Source organism: Gracilinanus agilis, chromosome 2 (assembly GCF_016433145.1).
Source record: "Gracilinanus agilis isolate LMUSP501 chromosome 2, AgileGrace, whole genome shotgun sequence".
Taxonomy (NCBI): Eukaryota; Metazoa; Chordata; class Mammalia; order Didelphimorphia; family Didelphidae; genus Gracilinanus; species Gracilinanus agilis.
The window spans coordinates 288,866,461-288,888,231 of NC_058131.1; the positions used below are offsets into that span (position 1 = coordinate 288,866,461).

At 37.4% G+C, this 21,771-nt stretch overlaps 1 protein-coding gene across 3 annotated transcripts in view; it reads left to right on the forward strand.

The window, feature by feature from the left end:
- Positions 1-531: 531 nt before the first annotated feature.
- The window catches only part of NCOA5 (nuclear receptor coactivator 5), a 29,881-nt gene continuing 8,641 nt past the window's right edge, over positions 532-21,771 (forward strand). For 2 of the 3 annotated variants that reach the window (XM_044664098.1, XM_044664100.1), the window contains exons 1-2: positions 9,543-9,586; positions 11,710-11,776. In XM_044664098.1, coding sequence (XP_044520033.1) covers positions 11,739-11,776 — 38 coding nt within the window. In that variant the 5' untranslated portion in view covers positions 9,543-9,586; positions 11,710-11,738. Of the gene's footprint in view, positions 627-9,542; positions 9,587-11,709; positions 11,777-21,771 lie in introns of those variants that run through there. The other variant, XM_044664099.1, reaches the window with a different exon arrangement.

Here is a 21,771-nt window from a genome sequence, read left to right on the forward strand (position 1 = left end):
ACTGAGCCCAAGTGAGGTTTTCACAAGATCATAGGAGTGGTACTTCGCAAAGTCAGAGTTTGAACCCAAGTCCAAACGCAGAAAGGAGGACTGACATCCTGGTGCTGGATAGGAGGGAAAGACTGGAAATTGCATGGTAGTGCTTGCAGGCTAAGTAAAAGGAGTATACTAACTCAAGACCCCAATTCCCCTAGAAACGGTCAGGTTAGAAGCTCGCGCACGCCCAACCGCCACTCTCAACCGCCCAACTGACGTATGCACACACACCCCCATTCCCCGAATTTATAGAGAGGGGGGCGGGGCCAATAGCCCTCTGGGACTCCCAACTCGGCCTGCCGTAAACCGGCTTTCTCTCGCGACATTGCCGCGCATCTGTTACGTGCGCGGCCCCCGGGCCTTCGTCCCCCTCCCCCTGCCCGTCCGCCTCCCACCCCACTTTCCGCCCAGGTCGCCATTCTCTCGTGCCCGCGCCGGTCGGTTGGTGGCGCCTTTGTCCTACGACGGACGACTGCGAGGACGGAGGAGGAGGCCCCAGCGGCCTAGGCGTGAGTGACGGCCGCGTTGGTGGCAGTGGCTGCCCCTTGAGGAAAAAGAACGGCCGGGGAAGGCCCACGGCTCTGGTAGCGGTGAGTGACGGGGATGGGGCGGAAACCTGGCGATGTCAGCTGGGGTCTACGCAGGACCGGCTAATCGGATGGCTAGGCTGGGATGGGAGGATGGGGTGAGGGGAGACAGGAGCCTGTTCAGCGCGCGCCTCCCCTCCCCCGCCCTCGCTCGCTCCAAACCAGCCCCCCTCCCCTTCGGTCCTTGGTCCTCATTGGCCTCGTGCGCGCCCGCGCGCTGCCCTCTCTTTCCTTTCGCGTCGCCTCGCGCGCTCCTCCGGGCTCTGCTTCCTCTCCGGCAGCGTGGCGCGCGCCGCGCCGGGGCGAGACCTGAGGTGTCTGAAAGGTTGGAAGAGGGAGCGCGTTCCCTCCGCCACCCACACGCGCCTCCGCTCCCACCGATCTCCGCCAGTCGTCTTCCCTCTTGATCGTCCCAGAATCGTCCCTGCGCGGGACTGGATGCTGGAAAATGGTGGGGCTCTCCCAAGCTTCGGAGGCCCAGAGTTTCCCTCGGAGTTTGAAGATTGATTGATTAACTCTTCCCCCGCCGCCCCGCTTCTGGCTCAAGCTTTGCGCTGGAGCGGTTGCCTTTGGCCTGCCTTTGTGCGCGTCCTGCAGTTTACCCCCGAGGTGCAGCCCGGGGTTGTTAGATGCTTTGTAATTAGTACACCACTACTTACGTGCGTACGACGTTCTCGTTACCGGCTTGTTAGTGATCTCTCTTGTTCCCAAAGGACTACAGAAACTAGGACTCAAGAGCATACCTTTTAGGGTGTTTGCTCACAGTTTCTTTAAAGAGCAGCCTGGTGGTTTCTTTTTTTAAAAACAAAAATAAAAACAATAAAACCTTCTACGAAAGCTGACGGGAAGAGCTTTTGGTTTTTGAACTTGGGAAACAAATAATGACACTTGCTGCCTAATTCAGTCTGTGGTGTGAAAACACTGAAGCGCCCAATCCAGTGTTACCCGGATTAAACATCTCACTTCTCCCTATTTGTTGGCATATAAACAACAGGATGGTTTCTTCTTTAAATCTAGTTTCTGCATCATCCCTTTCCCCATCTTTCTCTTATCCTGAGGATCTTCTTTGAAGTTTACCACATTCTCAGTTATGAAGTTCAAAACTAAGTTTAATTCCTAAATGGAAATAATTCTTCCAGAAGCGTTTTGTTAAATGTTGCATGCTTATAAAAAAACTTGCTCGTTGGTGCCATTTAATATGTTTAGCTTTTTCATAGGTCATAGTTGTTATAGCTTCAAGGGACATCCGAGTTCATCCAAAAGTTGTTCATTTCCATATATATTTTTGACTGATACTATTTAAGTTATTTAAAGGGGAACTGTTAACATAGTCAACTCTTGGATTACTATAGGGTTTTCTTTTATCAATTCAGTATTCTTTTGAGGTAGTGGTGTGGTTTTGATAAAGAATCTGTGTAAGACTGAGGTCACCTCCAAGTTTTAAACTGCTGACTTATGTGAGAGGAAGTCAGAACTTTTATTTCACTAAGTAATAGTTTTAGAACTTTGTGGGGAGAGCCATCTTTGGACAGAGATTTAGGAATCATGACCTACATTTACCACCAAGAAAAGATTTTAAAATTTGAGACTTCCTTTTTCAAAAAATCATCATAATCACCTCTACATCATTGACCTGCAGGTGGCAGTGCATTTCTGAGACCCAGTTAGTAAATAAGTATATCTGAATAAATTTTACTTTTAAGAAAAGGAAATCTTGGGAGTGGATGTTTAATATTTGTTTTCTTTCTACTTAATGTTGCTTACTTGTGTTTGACCTCTAGTATGAAAAATGAAATAACTATCCCAAAATATAAAATTCACATGCTTTACTAATGAAGAGTTTACCTTCACACTGGTTTTAGGTGACAATATCACATAAGTGTGAGCAAAAGGTTTGTCTTGTGAAATAAGTGTACTTGTACCTGAAGTCTTTGGAATGAACTCAATTTAAGCGAACTATTGACTTTCAAAAGAATGAGGACTCCCAAAAAAGGAAAAGAAATCTCTACATCCATTATTAGTGAGTGGCACTAATGAAGGAATTAAGGCACTGTCTGAAAAAAAGTAATAAATACAGCAACACAAAACAGAGTGACAGCAGAATATATAATTGCCAGCATGCCTGCTGCTTTTCAGATAATTTTATTATGTTCAAAAATAAATGTGTTCACACATTGTCATTTTTTCCCCTCCTTTCCTAAATAGAGTAATTGATAGGTCAGCTACACTTATTCTTTTTACATTAAAGAAATAATTGTCCCCAGAGAGTCAAAATTCTACTAAAATCTAAGGATTTTTTCCCCCTTAACCTGCCTTTCCAAGCATTGCTCTCTAAAAAACTTTGTCTTTTTGCCCTGGTGCTAGACAATGCCTGTGTTTTTAAAAACTATAAAGGAAAACATTTCCTATCAAGGAAAGAGAAGAGTTCATTGATTAAAACTCAAAATTTTTTATCTGAAATTATTGGGTTCCTGAAGACTAATTTGAATTGAACCTATAAATCAAGAGAACTCTTTAAAAACCTTTGCTTTTTAGGGAAGATGATTTGCATGCTGGATTAGTTAGGTACCATATTAAAAGTAGAATTGACACAAGAAATTCATTCTTTAAAATTACTTGTGTTAATAAAATTGATTGTGTTGCTTTGTAAAGAAAAATAACTTTTAAGAGAGAATTTGTAGGATTTGTAAAATAAATTTAGAATTTATTAAATATCCACAATAACTTTGGTTGCTAGTACTACTTATAGCCTTTTTTTTTTTTATCTAAATAATACAGGATGTAATTTCTTTTTTGTCCTGATCTAAATCCCACTTGTGTGCTTCCCTGCAACAGGTAAGGATAGAATCACAGACTCCTAAAATGGTATGGGTACATTGCCTTGATGCCATATTAGTGTGCTGTTTTATGATTTCTTATGTGCACTCAGGGAAAGTTCACACTGAATTCAAAACTCAAATCTATACAAGAAAATGATTGAAATAGAGGTAGTTAGTTGTAATTATTTTAACAATAGAAATAGAAGTAATAGATTGTAATTAAAATTGTAATGATACTCAAATTCTGTGTGCCAGATTTTTAATTTAGAGTTGCAGTTCTGGTTCATAGATGGGTTTGTTTTACTGAGTTCTGAGCAAAAAAATTTTTTTAATCTATTTTTTCTTTGTTTAATAATTTTATAGTGGTTAGAAGTACCTTGAAATCTGTTTAGCTTGGAAGAAGGGACAAAATGAGGGAGTTGATTACATTAGGTATCTTTCAAAATAATAAAAGTTATTCAGTTAGAAGTAGTTTCTCCAAAATAATCAACCTCTTTTTTAAGCATCCTACTTGCTCTTTAAAGGTTTTTTTTTAAATCCCCTTACTTTCTGTCTCAGAGTAACAACTCTAAAACTGAAGGAAAAGTGCTAGGCAAAGAGGGTTAAATGACTTGCCCAGGGTCACACAACTAGGCAGCACCTGAGGCCAGATTTTATCCCAGATTTTATCCTCTTGACTCTAGGCCTGGGATTCTATCCATTGAGCCACCTAGCTGCCCCTTTATCTTTAAATTCAACTGTGTTTCACCCTCTGGCTTTAGGTATTTAACTCTGCTAACAGCATTTGGCTACTTTCAGCTTCTTAGATTAAAAAAAGGCGGGGGTGGGGGGGGGACCTTCATGCTTATTAACATTAGATTTGCTCCATTTTACTTCAAGTGGTGTGAATTTGCAGTGGTACGTATGTTTATATTTATTAAATATCTACAATAACTTTGGTTGCTAGTACAACTCTTAGTCTTTTTTTTTTTTTTTTTTGAGATTGGAAATTGGAAAGCAAAATGTCTTAAAGGAGTGAGAAGAGAACTCTAACCTCATTGACAAAATCTCACTGATAGCTCTAACTCATGGAATTTTAAGAATTTTAGTTGTCAATTTGCTCTTACAGAACCACAGACTTGGAAAGCATATTACCAAAATAGGGCAAGATCAGTGGTTAGTATTTTATTATATTCTGACTGGGAAGTCTGAAAAGGAAACTTAAAATTTAATGCATATCCCAAGAATGCTTTAAAATCCATCAGATGGAACAGAATTAGTAACAACAAATTTTTTTTGGAAGACAAGCCCTGACATGATTAGAATTGTATAACTTGAATTCATTTTTTTCACCTTTGATGTTTAATTTTTAGATCATTAATGTGAGCCCTGCTATCTATGCTGTTCTTAAGTGCTTTCGTTTTTCATTTGATTTTAGTTATAATAATGGCTTCTGTAGTTATTGCAACAGACTAAGGGGAGAGAGAAATGATTTCTCTTAAAACAAGGACTTTAGTAAACCCAAGGAGAAAACCCAAGTGTTAATTTACTACATGTAATCAGGGTTAGACAGATATAGAAAATGAAAGCTGTTGTTCAGTCAGTTTTCAGTCATGTCCAACTCTTTGTCCAGACACATTTGGGGTTTTCTTGGCAAGGATACTAGAGTGGTTTGTCGTTTTCTCCCTCCAGCTCATTTTATAGGTGAGGAAACTGAAGCATACAGAGTTAAGTGACTTGCCCAGGTTCATACATTTAGTAAGTGTCTGAGGCCAGATTTTAACTCATCTAGGTGAGTCTTCCTGACTCTAGGCCTGGCACTCTATCCCACTCTATCCACTTGTACCACCTAGCTCTGTAGAATGAAAACTAGGTATCAGTAAAATTCTGTCTTTCTTTTTTCTGAATAGTGATGAGTAACTTTGAACCACTTGATTTCTTTAAGGGAAAACCTCTGAGCTTCATTATTAAAGAATTCTCTTATGCCCCATATCTACCAGACATGTTGCTCTGTTTCTCCCTATTTGAACTGAGCTTCATCAAGAACACTAAAAATAATTATTTCATTTGAAGCATTCTTATTTCTTAAAACATAATTGTAATAGAAAATCTCAGAAAACTGGACTCATTAATTCCAAATTCATATTTATATGGAGACTATGTGAAACTGAAAAAAAAGTTTACTGAGAAAATAGAATAAATTATATTAGGGTTTGATGGGGTATAGAGTTGGCTATGAAAAGAATAAGCTTATCCACCATTTGGAGGGAGAGAGACAGACATTCAGACAGAAGATCACAGCATTATAAATTTAAAACTAAAAGGGATTTGAGAGGTCCTTTAGTCTAGTTCCCTCATAGATGAGGATGCAGAGTCCTAAAGTGCTGAAATGACATGCCTGAAATGACAGAGATAATAAGTGGCATAGATGAAACTCAGTTCTCTGACTTATAAATTTAGTGCTCTTCCATAGTGCTTGCTAGTTATGACTACTGATATGTTAATTATAAATTATTTTACTTAGGTCTCCAAGGACCTCAATTTAACCCATCCATAATTTGTTGGCCCAGTTGAGCCACTGAATATTTTAATAAAAATGATATTTCTTTTTCTTTTTTTTATGGTAGGCATCTTACTCTTTAAATTAAACCTCCTTTATTTTCCCAAATGAATGAAAATGTACCATTTCAATCTGTCTTTTTCCAATCATTTATGCTATGATATGGGACAAATAATATCCACATTTTACTGATTGAAAAAGCAAGGCTCAAAGGCATTAATAGCTTAACCAGGGATCATAGAGCTGACTGGATACTAGATGTCCTCATTTTCAGCCCAACATCATTTTCATTAGGAAAGCAGGATAATTTAATAATAGAATGCTAATAACGAATTTTTTTGAGATTGTTTAAGTTAATAAAATCTCAATAGCAAGGAAAGGGGCAGAGCGATTATATAATAGAGATTGTAGATTTAACTAAATAATATGGATTCTCCTCTATTTTGACAGTGGGGGTCCTTATGGATATAGCTATTGGAGCTTATCATTGTACAGTCTAGACAAACCAGTATCCCCTAAGACCTCTTCGGAATAGTAAAGAGTACTTTTCTTCATTCCTCTTTCCAGGAATGATTGTATTTTTATCCAATTGAAAGTAGATATATTCTTTTGTAAGAGAAAAGGCAAACAGGATAAATGAACTGTTGGAAACTGATGGAGTTTTCCAAGTGTAAGGGAATCCATACCTCAAGGATTAGTAGTACTAGCAAGTAATAGCAGTAACAGCAGCAGCAGTAATATGCCAGGTACTGCGCATAAAGGACTGGATCAAAAAGCGAAAGAAGATATGGTATATTAGATTATACAGTACAATGAATAGACATATCTAACTATAGAATGGACCAGGGTTGTTTTTTTTTCTTTTTTGAAAAGAACAGAAGAAAAGTAATAGTCTTTGGATGACATCCCTTGACCCCCTTATTTGGGAGCTCAAAAGCTATGATAGTCCATGTCTTGACATTATTATTAGACTTTTCTTTTTTAAGTGATGACATATAATGACATCTTATCACCTTTTCTGAATTGCATAATTTTTGATTACTAAAATTTCATTCTTTTCTAATGAGCCTTTTGGAGTAATCTTATAATTATGCTATTTATGTTATCCCTAGGAATCTTAACAATGGATAAGTGGTGGTGCTGTCTCTTGGTATTGATTCCTAGACTCAGAGTACTTCTAATAATTCCAGCCGTTAGTGTGTTTCATTGCTTAGAAGTTTATGCCTTATGAATGAAGAAGTCCAGATTTTGCAAGGGAAAGAGAGTTGCCTTTGAAGGCAACTGGATAGGTAAGCTAAGCAGCTCTCATGCTTGCTACTTCATGCAATATATATTTTTCACATGCAACTTTATCTAGGGACCATTATGTCAAACTTATCTAGAACATTAATCAAAAATAAAACTTTTAGTATTGAATCTATCAGTTTTCATCTTTCTCTTTTGTGACTGCTAGTGCACATCTCTTTCAATTAAGTTGATCTTTTAAATTATTCTGTGTTTTGTATTTCTGTGTGGCATTCCTTTAATTGGTATGTTTTCTCTTGTTTAAAAACACGTTATCTTGGTTTCTAAAAGGTCACTTGAAAATATACATATATTTAAGCCAAGCCTCTATGTGTTCAAACTAGTATAATGAGTAGCAGTAAATGGCACAGTGGATAAGGTGCCAGGCCTGGAGTCAGGAAGATTCATTATTTTTTAAATGAGCTGGAGAAGGAAATAGCAAACTCCTTTAGTATCTTTACCAAGAAAACCCTAAATGGGGTTGGATGAAGAGTTGGACATGACTGAACAACAACAATAGACCATTTAACAAGTTATAGAAATCAACATTTCAGTTTGTTATGGAGAGAATGGCACCCTGCTTGTTCTGGGAACAGTTGACAGGAGTAAAGGTAAAGGGATATACATGGAGTTCTCTTTTTCCTAGACACAGTTTGCCCAGGATCTTTATGCTAATTTTTGACACACCCCACTATGGTTTGCTTTTTCTGTGAGTAATTCAAAATAGACTCTTCTTTTATTTCTCTCTTCTCCCTTGCTTTAAACTTCCTCAATATAAACTATACTGGCCTAAATAGATGTTGGAATTTTAAGGCACTTGATTAAAGGAATTCACATTAAGACTCTTTAACTAGAGGGCAGCTAGATGGCTCAGTGGCCAGAGAGCCAGTCTTAGAGACAAGAGGTCCTGGGTTCAAATTTGGCCTCAGATGCTTCCTAGGCCAGTCACTTAACCCCCATTCTAGTTCTTACCATTTTTCTGCCATAGAACCAATATGCAGTACTGATTCTAAGACAGAAGGTAAGGACTTAAAAGTTTAAAGTTTACCAAAAAAAGACTCTTTAACTACTCCCAGAAGTATTTACATTTTAAAAAAGAACTTTATTAATGAACCTTTGTTGGAATTAAAAGCCAGTATAGACAAGATATTTTGGAGAGGAATGGAAGATGGAGCTTGCAGGCTTCTGAATCATGCCATATTGGAGTCAGTTCTCTTAAATTGATTTTACTTTTCATGACTTATTCACCATTCTTCCACTTAAAAACCTACAGATTATCTAAAAGTTCAGTGTTTTGGGTTTTTTTGTTTGTTTGTTTGTTGTTTTTTTTTTTTTTTACTCCTAACTGCAGACTTTGGGAAAAAAGAATTCTTCAATCCTGCTGGGTAGAAAGAAGGTCATGCTTGATTTGTCCATCCTCTTCAGACAAAAAAAATAAGTGTATCTTCCTGCTCTTGGTAAAGTTTCCAGCAGGGTGTAGAGCATGGGCTATTCTAAACACAGGAAACCTCAAATTGGGGTGTCTAAATGAAGACTTAGTATACCACTTTTAAAAGGTTGCTTATCTATGATCACTAAAATGAAATATATAGAATGTTGTTTTAGAGGTTTTACAGAAGAAACGCCTATTAAGCCAGATCAGCCAAATATATTTCCTGAATTTGGGGGCCAAATCCAAGTATTTTACAGTGAGAAGGGACCTTAAAAATCTAGTCTAATCCCTTTCTTTTGCAGATAAAGAAACTGAGTCTCAAGGAAGGGAGGTGGCTTGGCTCTTGTTAACTGCCTGATATATTGCCTTTTTATGTAAAAGAAAATGTTTAAAAATACACACTCACACTCAAAGGTAAATTGCTGATCAAGTGATTTAAAGGTACAAAACATTAAGAACACTTAAATGTTTAACCTTAGAAACAGTTTAAAAAATTTTTAGTATCCCTCAAGATATTTGTTTATTTCATTTTCACTAGAAATACTTTTGCATTTAGGCCATATAACACACTTCTTTCCATTTTTTTCCACCCAACAACAGTGGGCAGTGGGGAAAATTATGCAATGCAATGTTCCATACAGCTGGTTGGTGGAAGAGCTAGCCAGAACACAGGTTTCCTGACTCCCAGGCTTGAGCTCTGTTGACTCCTTCTGAACCTCTGTGTGTCTGCCTATAAAACAGCAATTCTCATCCCTGCCCCCTGGCCCTACCTCTCAACAATGGTGATGCACCCTGTAGGTGCTCTGTGCACAAACGGCCTACTGGTGCAGAAGATCCTAGGAAGCCCCAGGAGCCACTCAGGAAAGGAAAGTTGCTTTCCGAATATAAGGTAGGGATAGGTGAGTGGTGGGCAACTGTCCTAATGGGCCAGAGATGGAGGGTGGAGGGATCTAACAGGGATGGAGCCACTGGAAATGATCAGCAGTTGGACAGCTACTTGTCAAAGATATTATAGAAGGGACTCCTATGTAAAATACATTTTCTCAGTAGTTCTGTGGCAGGTAAGAGTTTGGGCCAGATAACCCTAAAGATCCTTTCCTACTCAGATTCTATGATTCAATATCAATATAGAGTTGATATCAATAGGGGGCATCCTATAGCGAATTGAAGTAACTGTATTCAAATGGAAAGCAAATGTTAACACTATTTTTATCAGCTTATCATCTAAATATTCATAAAATCCAGAAATTTTAGGTGCCTACTGCAGGATATAGTCTTGCTTTTACAATAGATGTTTTATAAATGCTCTCAAAACTGCAGAAATGTTTTTAAAACTATAGTGAAATGTTGAGAAAGATGATTAGTTTTTTATCTATACTTGGCACAAAATGACTGAACAGTCAGACCTTCCCATCCTTAGATCATTGTTCCTAAACAACTAAATGATTTTGGTGGGATGTTTTCCCTAAAGAATGTAACAGTATTCGAATCTAGAAATAAGAGGACTTGAAGACCTGAAGAATTGCAGTTTATAGAGCCGTGGTCCAGAGTCTCATTACTTCAGAACTATTGAGAAAATGTATCCTGTATTTTTTTTTAAAGGACCAATTACAGCTAGGCTATGCTAAATGAAAAACATACCTTCTGTTTGGTGAAATGTGCTTCTGTTAAGTTTCTCTATTGTCTTCTTTTTTTAATCAAAGGTCTACTGACCTTTTTTCTTAGACTTAGTGGGAAAAGCTTCCTAATTTGAAATTCCTATTTGAAGATTAAATTTAAATAATGTATGTTGAATTGACCTGGAAAGCACAATATAAAGTGAACTATTTTCTCTATAGGATGCTAAGACTTTGGGTTATAACACTTAAGTTTCTCCTTATTTATCTCAATTCAAGACTTTGGATAGGAATTTTTTTTTTTTTTAGAACTCTAATAATCATCTTTTAAGCATCATGGCTTTGTGATTGCTTCAAAATATTTGATAATATACTTTTAATCATCCCCTTTTGGGTTGAGGAAAACATTTCTTATATGATTGAAATTTGTAAAACAGGTGTCCTAGATATAAGTAAACTGCCAGTTCTGTTACCATTTCATTGGATACATGTCTTCTGGTACCACATCCCTTCTCAGCTTCTCCATTGTTTTCATTATCTATTTGTTGCCAGGCAGTTTTTGGCAGGTCATGTTAGTATGTCCATAACTTCATGATTCAATGTCATTCTCCTTTTCGTACTTTATGTACTGTGTGTCAGGTTCTTCTGATGGAAATTTATTTAAAGGAACATTTTTGGTGAAGTTAATTATTTCACTATTATAGTTTATAGTATTTATCATAGTACTTGGGTTTGATTTACCAAATGCACTTAAATTGGAAGCAAGTCCTGCATCTTGGCCCTTTATTCTTGACTGTAAATGGTGTTGAATTTTAGAAGGTCATACTAGTATTCCATTTAGCAATTAGGCCATACAACTATATTTCTGACATCTCATTATGGAAATTCCTATTCAATGGTAAAGCAACATAAAACATAAGAATGACCTAATAATAAGCTAGGCTACTTGCCTCCTAAAACATTGTAAGTTTTTAGCTGATTCTGGTCAACCATCATTTCTCAGTAACAAAAAATTGCTTGGCCTTTTGTTCTTTTTTACCCTATTAAAGACACCAAAGGCCCTTAAAACCAGTCCATCAAGGATGGGTGAAGGGAGTTAAATTCAATCCTTGGGGAATCCTGGCTTCAAGACTTGCCACAGTGTTAGTCATTAAAGAATCATTTTTGCCCAAGATTTGTGTTCATTGTAAATCTGAGGGCCATTCCTTATCAAGTCATGACATTGTACTGCCTTAATAAAAATTGCCCAAGTGACAGTGTGTCTTTGCTGAATGGATTTTTCTTGCACCATCTGTTTGGCAATTGTATTTTTTTGTTGTTGCTCTCATTTGAAATGTGCTGATGATCTTGTTTTTATTCCATAGCATTGAACAGATGGGTTGATTATTCTTTTCAGATATTAATAAGGCAGCGGAAAGAAGAAATATGAATACGGCTCCAGCAAGACCCAGCCCAGCACGAAGGTAAAGTACCCTGAAGCAGCGAGTTACCCTGGGAGAGTCGGGCTTTGGGGAGTTAAGCCAAACTTCATCCACCAAGTGTCTCTTCTTCCCTTTCCCCCCAACAAATCAGAGGCGCTCAAGTGAACAATAAGAACATGAACCATGTGTGAAGGGCCTTGCTGCTTTTTTTAAACATCAGGAGATGCAGAGGAAGCTTTCTGTGTCCGGTGCCAAACCCAGCAGCGAAGTTCAGCGTGCAACAAATGTTGCACGGGATTCGAAGAGGACAAACTGTTGTTTGTCCGTGGCTCATGTATCACTGGCAAACCTCTGCATCTATAAGGATTGCTTGAGGTCTTCAGTGTGCCCCATGCTGCCTTGCCGCGCAGTTATCACTTTCATCTCTTCATTCTTAAAGGCTGCCAGTACAGACTGGTTTTATGAAAAGCGCTGCTTAAGAGGGTGCTATCCCTTTGTCACACATCTTTTTTTTCCATGTACACATTTGGGTTACCAACTTGGAAATGAAACCTACCGGCCCTGTCAAAACCTCTTTTGGAAATAAAGGGCATTTTCCCCACTCTCTCTCCTCTGGGCATATACAAATGATATGGTCTTGATGTGACTCTTCAGGACACAAATGTGTTCCTATCTCTGTCAAAGGGAGAAACCTTAATTTTGTTATCCCTTACACGATGGGAAGATATATTGTATCTTCTCTATCCCTACAGCTCACAAATGCAGGCTGCATTTTCAGTTTTGATGTGGATTGCAGATATGTTTCATGCCTGGTGAACCTAAAGGAATTAAGTGAATACTCGATATGGATTTTTGGCTTTGGACCTAAGCTAAAATACAAGTTTACTCTAGTAAACTGAATACCACTTGTATCACAAGGTAGAAAAGGATACGGTGTATCCTTGTCTGTACAGTTAACAACACAGGTCACACTGCATTGTGTACCTTACCTTAACTGAACAGTTACATTCAACATACTATTTGGGGATAGAAGCTTCCGTATGTTGCCAGCTCCACTTCACAGATGAAATGACTATGTGGTTTGTGTGTCCTCGCGTTCCTATGTAAGTGTCAGATGTGCTGCATTGGAGAACACTGATAGATTCTGTATGGCCCCATGCTATATACATTTCAAGCACACTCTGGGTACATGGTTATGCTTTTTCCATTTTGATTATGCTGCCAAATAAAGTGACAGTGTAAATACAACTACATTGCTACTCTCAGATCTTATGTACACCCTTGTGGTTAGCAAATACTCTACTAATACTACTGATCTAGGCAGGTACATTGATATTTTATCAGTTATGCTTCACAGGATAAGAAATGCTATATATGTTACTACCTATTCAGATTAACACTGATGATGATGATAATAATAATAATAATCTTCTGTACCGCCTGGTTTGCCTATCTTCCATCTCTCCCTGTGTCTTAAACCTGTTCTTCATCAGCTAGTCCCTCTACTCCTTTTTCCCTATAGCCTCATCCCTGCTTTGACCTTTCCTTATTTCAAAATCTTGACCCTATAGGTAGCCAGTCTCTCTTGATACTGTCCTTTACCATTGAGTTCCTTTACCCTATCCTTCTATGCCTAATCGTATTTTGACCCCAGTTCAAGTTACTCCTACCATCCACCTTCTCTCCCAAATACTTGTTGCTGAATATTGATGAAATCATACAACTGTGCTGAATAGGTCTACTACAGACTTATGTTATCCAGGCTCAACTGGGCCATTACCGTGCTCATCAGTCTTTCCTAGTTGACTCTATCCCAATCCTCATATAGTCTGTTCCAAATTTTCTCTTCTTTCCTCAAGCCACTTATATAAGGCACCCCACCTTAACAAACAAACAAAAAAACCTTTCTCTATAGAGAACCTTGAACCAAAAAAATTAAGTCCCTCTGTTGCAAGCTTTTACCTCACCACAATTCTACAATCCAGATCACCTCAGTATCTTTTCCTCCTGTCTTCTTTTCTTCTTTCATCTTAAAGAAAAAGAAGTAGGTGCTCATTTTCCTAGCAAATGCCAGCCTCTGTTTCTATCCTTAATCCCATCCCCTTCCTCCTCCAAGAGCTTGCTCCTGCCATCATCCTTTCTGTCTCCCTAATCTTTAATTTCTCTTTATCCACTTACGCCTTTTTAAAAAGACCTTTGTTTGATCCTCCTCCCTCCTCAAAACTACCATCCTACATTTCTCTTTTTTGTAATCAAATTCCTAATTTAAAAAAACAACTATTTGTATTTATTGTCTCCTTTTCTTACAGCATACCTCTCAATGTTTTATAATCCAGCTTCCAATCTCATCACTCAGTGGAAATTGTGCAATCATCTATTAATTGTCAAATCCAATAGCTTTCAGTTCTTCTTAACCTCTCTTCAATATTCAACTATGCACCCTCCTCCATGAATTTTGTGACATTGTCTTCTCCTTGTTCTCTTCCCACCTGAAAACTGCTTGCTCTCAGTCTCTTTAATGAAACATTATCTTATCTTTGTCCTACGTCCTATGTTTCTCTGTACCCCGGAGCATTATCTTGGGCCTACTTCTCTCTCTATCCTTACTCTTTTGGTGATCTCATCAGCTCCCATGAGTTCACCTGTCACCTCTATACCTCTAACTGCCACATCTATATATCCAACCCCACTATCTCTTCTAAACTTTAGGCCTACATCACCAACTGCTTTTTTCAAATCTCCAGCTAGATTTCCCAAAGGCATCTCCAACACACTCTGTCTAAAACAGAATTCATTATCTTTTCCCCACATACTCTTCCCTCTTCCTAGCTTCCCTATTTCTTTTGATAGTGCCTCTATCCTTTCAGTCACTCAGGTTCACAACTCAGATTCATTGTCACTTACTTTCTCTCATAGCCATGCTGTTGCCATTTCTTGTAGAATCTATACCCATAATCTCTTTTGCATTCTTCCCACTCTCCCCCTTTTTCTCCATGTATGGAGCTACCAATCTCTCCCCTGAACTAGTATAATATCTCCTAATTGGTCTCCCAGCCTGGCCTCTCCTCTGTACAAAGTGATAATCCTAAAGTATAAGTCTGGCCATGTCAGTACTCTGCTCAAGAACTTCCCATGACTCCATCTTTCTTCTAGGATGAAAAAATTTCCAATATTTAACTTTGAAAATCCTTTATATCATGGCTTCTGCTTTCCAGGCTTATTGCACATTACTTTTCTCACATACTCTTTATATTCTGGCCAATTTGGCCTGCCTTGGTGTGCCTTGTATATAGCAGTCCACCTCCTGCCCCATGCCTTTGCACAGACAATTCCCTATGCCTAGAATGGACTCTTTTCTCAATTTTTACCTTGTTGAATTCTTAGCATTCTTCAAAACTCAGCTCAAATTACATTTTTAAAAAGTTTGTCCTGATTACTTCTACTACTAGTGCCCTCCTTTAGGAAATAGTTTGTATATATTTTTATGGTTCTATGTCTACATGTTCCTTCCCCCCAAAAAATAAAATAAAATGAAATGAAATGAAATATAACCTCCTTGAGAACAGAAACTTTTGTTTTTGTCTTTATAGTCACGGTATATAACATAATATCCAGCATGTATAGGCACTTAATAAATGCTTTGTGAATCAGTGAGTGAAAGATATATACTGTGTATCTTCTCTGTATCTTAGAGCGCACAAATAAAAGAATATCTGAGAACCCTTCAAAATCTCAGCTAAATTTCAACAAAGCCAGTTTATGTCTACTCTCCTTCTTACTTTACACCTCTCTCAGTTGTGCTGCAGATGTTAGATGGGCACATCGGTGTTCTTCCTGCTATACTTCATAGCCCAAGTAAATATGAAAATTAGGCCCTATATATCTTGTTTTCCTCTGGCATACAAGTGGATACAGAGTATATCCTATTTGTATATGGTAAAACTAAAGAGTTCAAGTGGAAACTGAATATGTGGTGGCCAGGTAAATTGAAAGTGGATAGGACATTTATCCATTTTCAAGAAACACTCATGGGTACTGGTATGGCTTATGTTCTTTGACCAGAGTGACTTACAGAGGAGATGCATTGTTCCTCCCTTTTAATATCACTAATTATACTACAGAAAGCATTCACACTTGTCACAGGGAGATATGATTCCCTGCCTTTCCTCCCTAAAGTGGTGCTTACAATCACTGTAATGGTATTTGTGTGTGTTAACCTACAAGAAAAAGCAGTAGGTGACATGACAGAAGATAATGTGTCTCCCATTAATATGGTTTGAGAGGAATGCTATGTGTTAAGTTATATATGAATGTTTAACCAAATGCTTCTATCATTTCCCATTGGTGGTAAATAATCCACAAACATTGACTGTGTCAGGGAAATAACTATACAGGTCAAAATACAAGAATACCAATGAAGAAGATACCTTTTATTCCAGCTTTAAATGTACCATCATCAGTAGAGGGAAAATAGTTTTACATCTTTTAAAAATAACCAAAAATATAAGCAATGTTATTTAGAAATTGTCTTTTCAAATGAACCCCTGTGCCCTTACCAAATGTAAGTATATATCCAACCACTATATTTCTTTTAATGTCACCTTCCTAAGAAATGAGTTTTAAATGAGATTTTGGGGGTGAGGTAACAGTAGGAATTAGCCTGCTGTTTTATTATAGTAAACAGTAGGGACAACTGGGCTAATTCAGATTCCATTAAGAATCAGTCTTCCTCTTGGTAATATGTTGCTCACTGGGTTCCCCAGCAGGCTGTCATAATATGATGCATTTCTAAACAATCATGCATATTTGCTGGAAAAAAAGAGGAATGTATTTATTCACTAAAATCCTTTCTGAACATAATCTCTAAAAAGAAAGAAAAAGTGAATGCTAAAGTCAAAGAATAGAGCATCTCACCATTATTAATAATGTGACCCCTAAAAATAAACTGAAAAAATAACATATTCAAAACAGAACATATGAATAACTAGATCAGTATTTTTGTCTTTAAGATAGGAGTTCCAGACAAAATAAAAATTTATTGTTAGAAATGTGGCATCACTACCTATAACTATAACACTTTTGCTCAACAAAAAGAGGTGCTTTTTGAAAATTTAAGTTTATGAGTTTCTAGTGTATGGTTAATCTCAGAATGGATTTTGTCATTTCTCCTGGAGGTAAGTATTAGCTATCATCCCTGCTTCAAATGCCTTCTTCCAACTAAAGCCCAGGCTTATCACTGAAGATACTGAAATGTTGACAGATACCATTTGGTACTCACATAGATTTTATATTCTTCAGGATCCTTTCTTCTTGATTATTACTTTCTACCATAATAAAAATGGTGTGCCTTTTGCTACTTCTGCTGAATTAAGAGTATTTGTTTAGGTCAAGACTTCATTCTTTCTCATTTTAAATTTTTTTAATGATATCTAAGTGCCAGAGCATCCTTGTTTTATAAGGTTATTTGTTTTCTTTAAAATAGTGAAACAAATGCTATAGTAATTACAAAACTTTCACAGGATTGTCGCCGCTTTAAATGTCTAATGTGAACTGAACAACTGCTAGCCCATCTTTCTTTAAGTAATTTCACCTGAATGAGTCATAGGTACATAATTGCTTTTTGTAAAGGTGTGTTCTAATCATCTTGACTGGAAAGCTACAACTTCAGATGACTCCACTCTACATGAGAAATTCTGCTTTGGAATAAATTCAAGTCAGTGCCCAATTATCATTAAATTATTGGGCTTTTACAGATCTAGGCCATTTGGTTCCCATTTAGGATTTAGCACATCGGATCATGTGTGATAAGGTGTCAAATAACAAAACAAGGCTAAACAACAAGGATTAGGCATTAACTCCCTGAAAATTCAAGGCAAAAGCAAGGACTGTCATGGTGCCAGATGCACTTCTTATTTCTCAAACATTTCCATATGACTTGAAGAAAGAACCTTAGATCATATTTGCATTATTTTCTCTACCACTTCATCTTTAATTTTTGGAAAACATGTTTAATCCATCATCAAGAATTATGGAACTTGAAATTGTCTTTCCAACAGAAAACCAGCTTCTATGGACCAATGAGATTCTTGTTGTCTTTTATTATCACCAGGTCTCTGAGTGTGCGGAAGTCTTCATGGTTTTTTACTTCTGGTCTTTCATTCAGTCCTCAGTGAATATCATCTATACTAAGAATGATGAATCCAACTGAGAGAACAAGAAATTTTAAATTAATGTTTGGAAGAAGAACAATTTTCTTCCCAGGAAGAAAAATCAGTGTTCTTGTGGCTTGATTTGCAACATTTGAGGGGACTTAAAAGATTTCACATGTTCTTTTTACTCAGTCATATCTATGTTCCTTGTTTTTAATGGAACCATGCAGCCAGGCTCTCACACAGAAGACAGCCATTCTGAAAGTCGTATTTATATGTGACAGATTGAAAGCTTGAATAACTGATAATGAATTCTTTCAGAGAGTAAGGAAAGAAAAGCTAGTTCCCCAAGAAAAAGGAACACATGATATAAAAGATGGTGATCAGTAAGAATACAGAAAACAATGGTTCTAGTCCCTCCCTCTCCTTCCAAAAGAATGAAGAACCAGAAATCTTTCTGGATATGAAACTCAAGGCCTTGGTACAGTATCATACTTCTGAGGTAGTGGTTCATTTCTCAGCAAAAAGAAGATCCAAACAGCATTCTCAGATTCATCAATCAGTATTTCACTTTATATTCTGAGTCTTTAAGCACCCACATGGAAAATGCAAAAAGGAATGGAAAATACCTACCGCTTGGGAAACGGGACATTTTAGTCTTGTGGTCTGGATTTCTCTCATATCAGTCCCATTACTTCATAATGGACATGGCAGCTCCCCTTGGGTAAAAAGTATGTGTTTTCTTTTGAGTAGCAGGGAATTTGGGACATAATTTTGGAATCTATTTCTTTTTAACCTGCCTTTATCTGGTCTAAATTTCAACCCTGAAAGTCTGTAGTCACCAGTTTCTCTTTAGCCTTTAATAACCTGGTACCTAAAGAAGGTGATGCATTTGTTTCCTTTACTAAAACACCTCTAGTGTCATGGGATGATGTTGTGAACCTTATTATGCTTAGGAAACCTGTTTTTGAACCACTTGTTATCTAAGGTCAAATCTCGCACACAGAAGATTTTATTCTGGTGGCACTTTGAATCCTGAACATTGTCGTTTTCTTATTGTTACCAGTGTTCTCTTTTCAAGTAAGATGTAGGGGGTGGCAGCAGGGGCCATTTTGTTCTGGGTTGTGTTTTTTTGTTTGTTTGTTTGTTTTTTGTTTGGGTCTTAAAGTGAATCTAAAGCTTTTTTGTCCCCATAAGAAGAGCAATCTTGCATGCTATTCTTCTTCCAAAGGAAAGAAAATTACTTGCCTTTTCATTTTAGAGTAATATCTTCCTTTCTATTACCCCCCCACTACTCCTTTTCTCCTTTTCTATCTTTCCCCTGTAACTATTAACTTTTCTACCTTTTTACTCAGCAAATAATTGAGGGAAGCATTAGAGGGTTGTCTCAGATGGACTTTAAAAACTCTTGTGCTAAAGGGGAGGTCTTATCTGTCATAAACTGGAAGCCTGAACCCATTATTTGGGAATCTAGGCTAAAAGTCAGCCTCCAGAGAAGGAGACTTAACAGGTAAGTGAGGTTTTTTCTTGAGATCAAGATAAAGAAATTTTAACATTAAGTTTTTTTTTTCTTTTTCCTAAAGTATTTGCAATAGTACTGCAAAAATATGAAAATTTTACCCTTTCCCACAGACTTTTCTGAGCCTTAAAGCTGGTTGGTTGACTGCTTGACCCGCTCTATATATGTTGGGTGGTGTGTCTGTGGTCTGTGGTCTGTCAGGTTAGCGATCTCTCTGAGTCCTGGGAGCCAGCTGGGAACACTAAGAGCTGTTGCCAGCTCTAATGACTGCTTCCAAACATTCCCCAGGGTAGGTTTATCCTTCAATCCATAATGGCTTCAAAACACTCTGAAATTGCTTCTTCCCACTGGGCCCTGAATGTTTGCCACATTTTGTTCTTTATCAATACCTCACAACATAATATTAGAACTACCTGTGTACATATGTATCTATTATGTGTGTACACACACGTACATACATAAACATTCTGTGAAAAACATTTATGTTTGCCTTGCCTCATTCAAATCCCTAACATTCTATTATTATTTTTTGCATTAACAGGTTACGTAAAAAAAAACACTAGCAAACCTCAAAATACTTGAATGATCAGTGCTTTTCTTAGAATCTCATTTGGTATTTTAATTTAGTTTTGCCTTATAAATCTATGTCAACGGAATGAAATTCAAGTTACTTGCCAAAGCTGTTATGTTATCTGCAAATATTTTTAAGTATCTGCTAAGCTCTGCGCTGGGGATAGAAAGAAGTATGGCATTTTTGCCTTTTGAGAGGCTTACCAATTCATAAAATAGAACTTGTATATTAAAAGGTAACATTACAAGGACTCATGCTAGGTGGTTAGTGAATGGTATGGTGATTAAGTACTATTATCTTACTATAGGAATCCAGAAGAGGAAGAAATTACTAATGACAGGGTGGTTGGATAAGATTTTGTTAGAGGAAGGTGAGCTTTGAACTGGGCCTAGAAGGGAAAGGTAGGAATTAGACAAACAGGGACTTGGCATTGAGGGGAAAGGGTGGGTAAGGATTATCCAAGACAGGAAAACAACCTGAGCGAAAATGCAGAAGTGGGAATGCATGTGTTGTGACGAGCAAAACTGTTTGGCTTTATCTAAGAGTTCATAAGGTTCAGAAAATCAAATGGGTAGGGACTAGAATGCAAAAATCCTTAACTATAAGGTTAAGAAATCTGGTGTTTTTAGAAAAGGAGGTCATGTATGGAGGCAGAATATTTCAAGAAGAAGATTAATCTGGTCTCGTGTAGAATCAGTTGGAAAATAAAAACTGGTTCAAGTTGTAGAAGTGCAGGCATGAAAAGTAAGAGTCTTGAGTAGGTTGATGACAGTGGAAAGGCAAAGGGAAAAGATGAATAAGAAAGGAATCATGGGGGGTGGGGCAGTGTAGGTAGGTGGCTCAGTGGACTAGAATCAAGTGGTGTGGCCTCAGACTTCTAGTGGTGTGACTCTAGGCAAGTCATTTAACCTTGGTTGCCTAGCCCTTACAATCAGTATTATTATCAGTATACAGCACTGATTCTAAGATAAAAGGTAAAGGTTTTAATTTTAAAAGAAAAAAGGAATCACAAAGGAAAGATCAATCCGATTGGGTAACTGAATGTCAAGAGGAAAGAAAAAATTAAATAAACAGGACATCAAGAAATTTGAACCTTGATAAATGGGAGACCAATGACAATGAAATGGAAAAGTCTAGAAGGAAGTGGGTTTGAGTTGAAGTAAAGGTAACAAATTCCGGTTATATGTGTTACATTTAAGATGATGGTTGCATATCCAGGAGGACATCTCTTCTAAAGAAAATCTATTTGGAGTCACCTCATGATCTCTATGGTATGATAAACATTAGTGCATAGAGATTAGTGTTCTGTATAAATCCCTATCAGAAAACTGCATAAGTCTACCTATTTTAAGTCAGTACTTAAGTTTATGTTTGTCATAGTATTCTAGAGAATTAGTATTTGTAGATCTAGTATACCTTGCTATCCATTTTCCTTTAAGTTTAGCTTGATTGTTTGGCAGACATTTTAACCATAATTTTCTAAAAACTGAAGACAGTCATTACTCACAAAATTGGTTTTTCATGATATGCCTGTTGGGCATAAATTCTTTTATAAAAACTCATTATTTTGTAATATGTGACCTTTTATCAGTTTGTCCCTTTCTTTCCCTTGTGAGGCTCCTACTGGAGAGCCATACAGTCCTTCCTATGGGCATTTTGTTTTTTTTCTTTGCTCTGTCAGAACTCTTTGGACTATATATGTGATCAAATGGGGAGACTGTCTTTAAAAATCCAGCAGTGTCCTAGCTACTCTTGTCTGTTTGCTCTGCTTTGGAGAGTAGACTTTATTGGGTGGTGT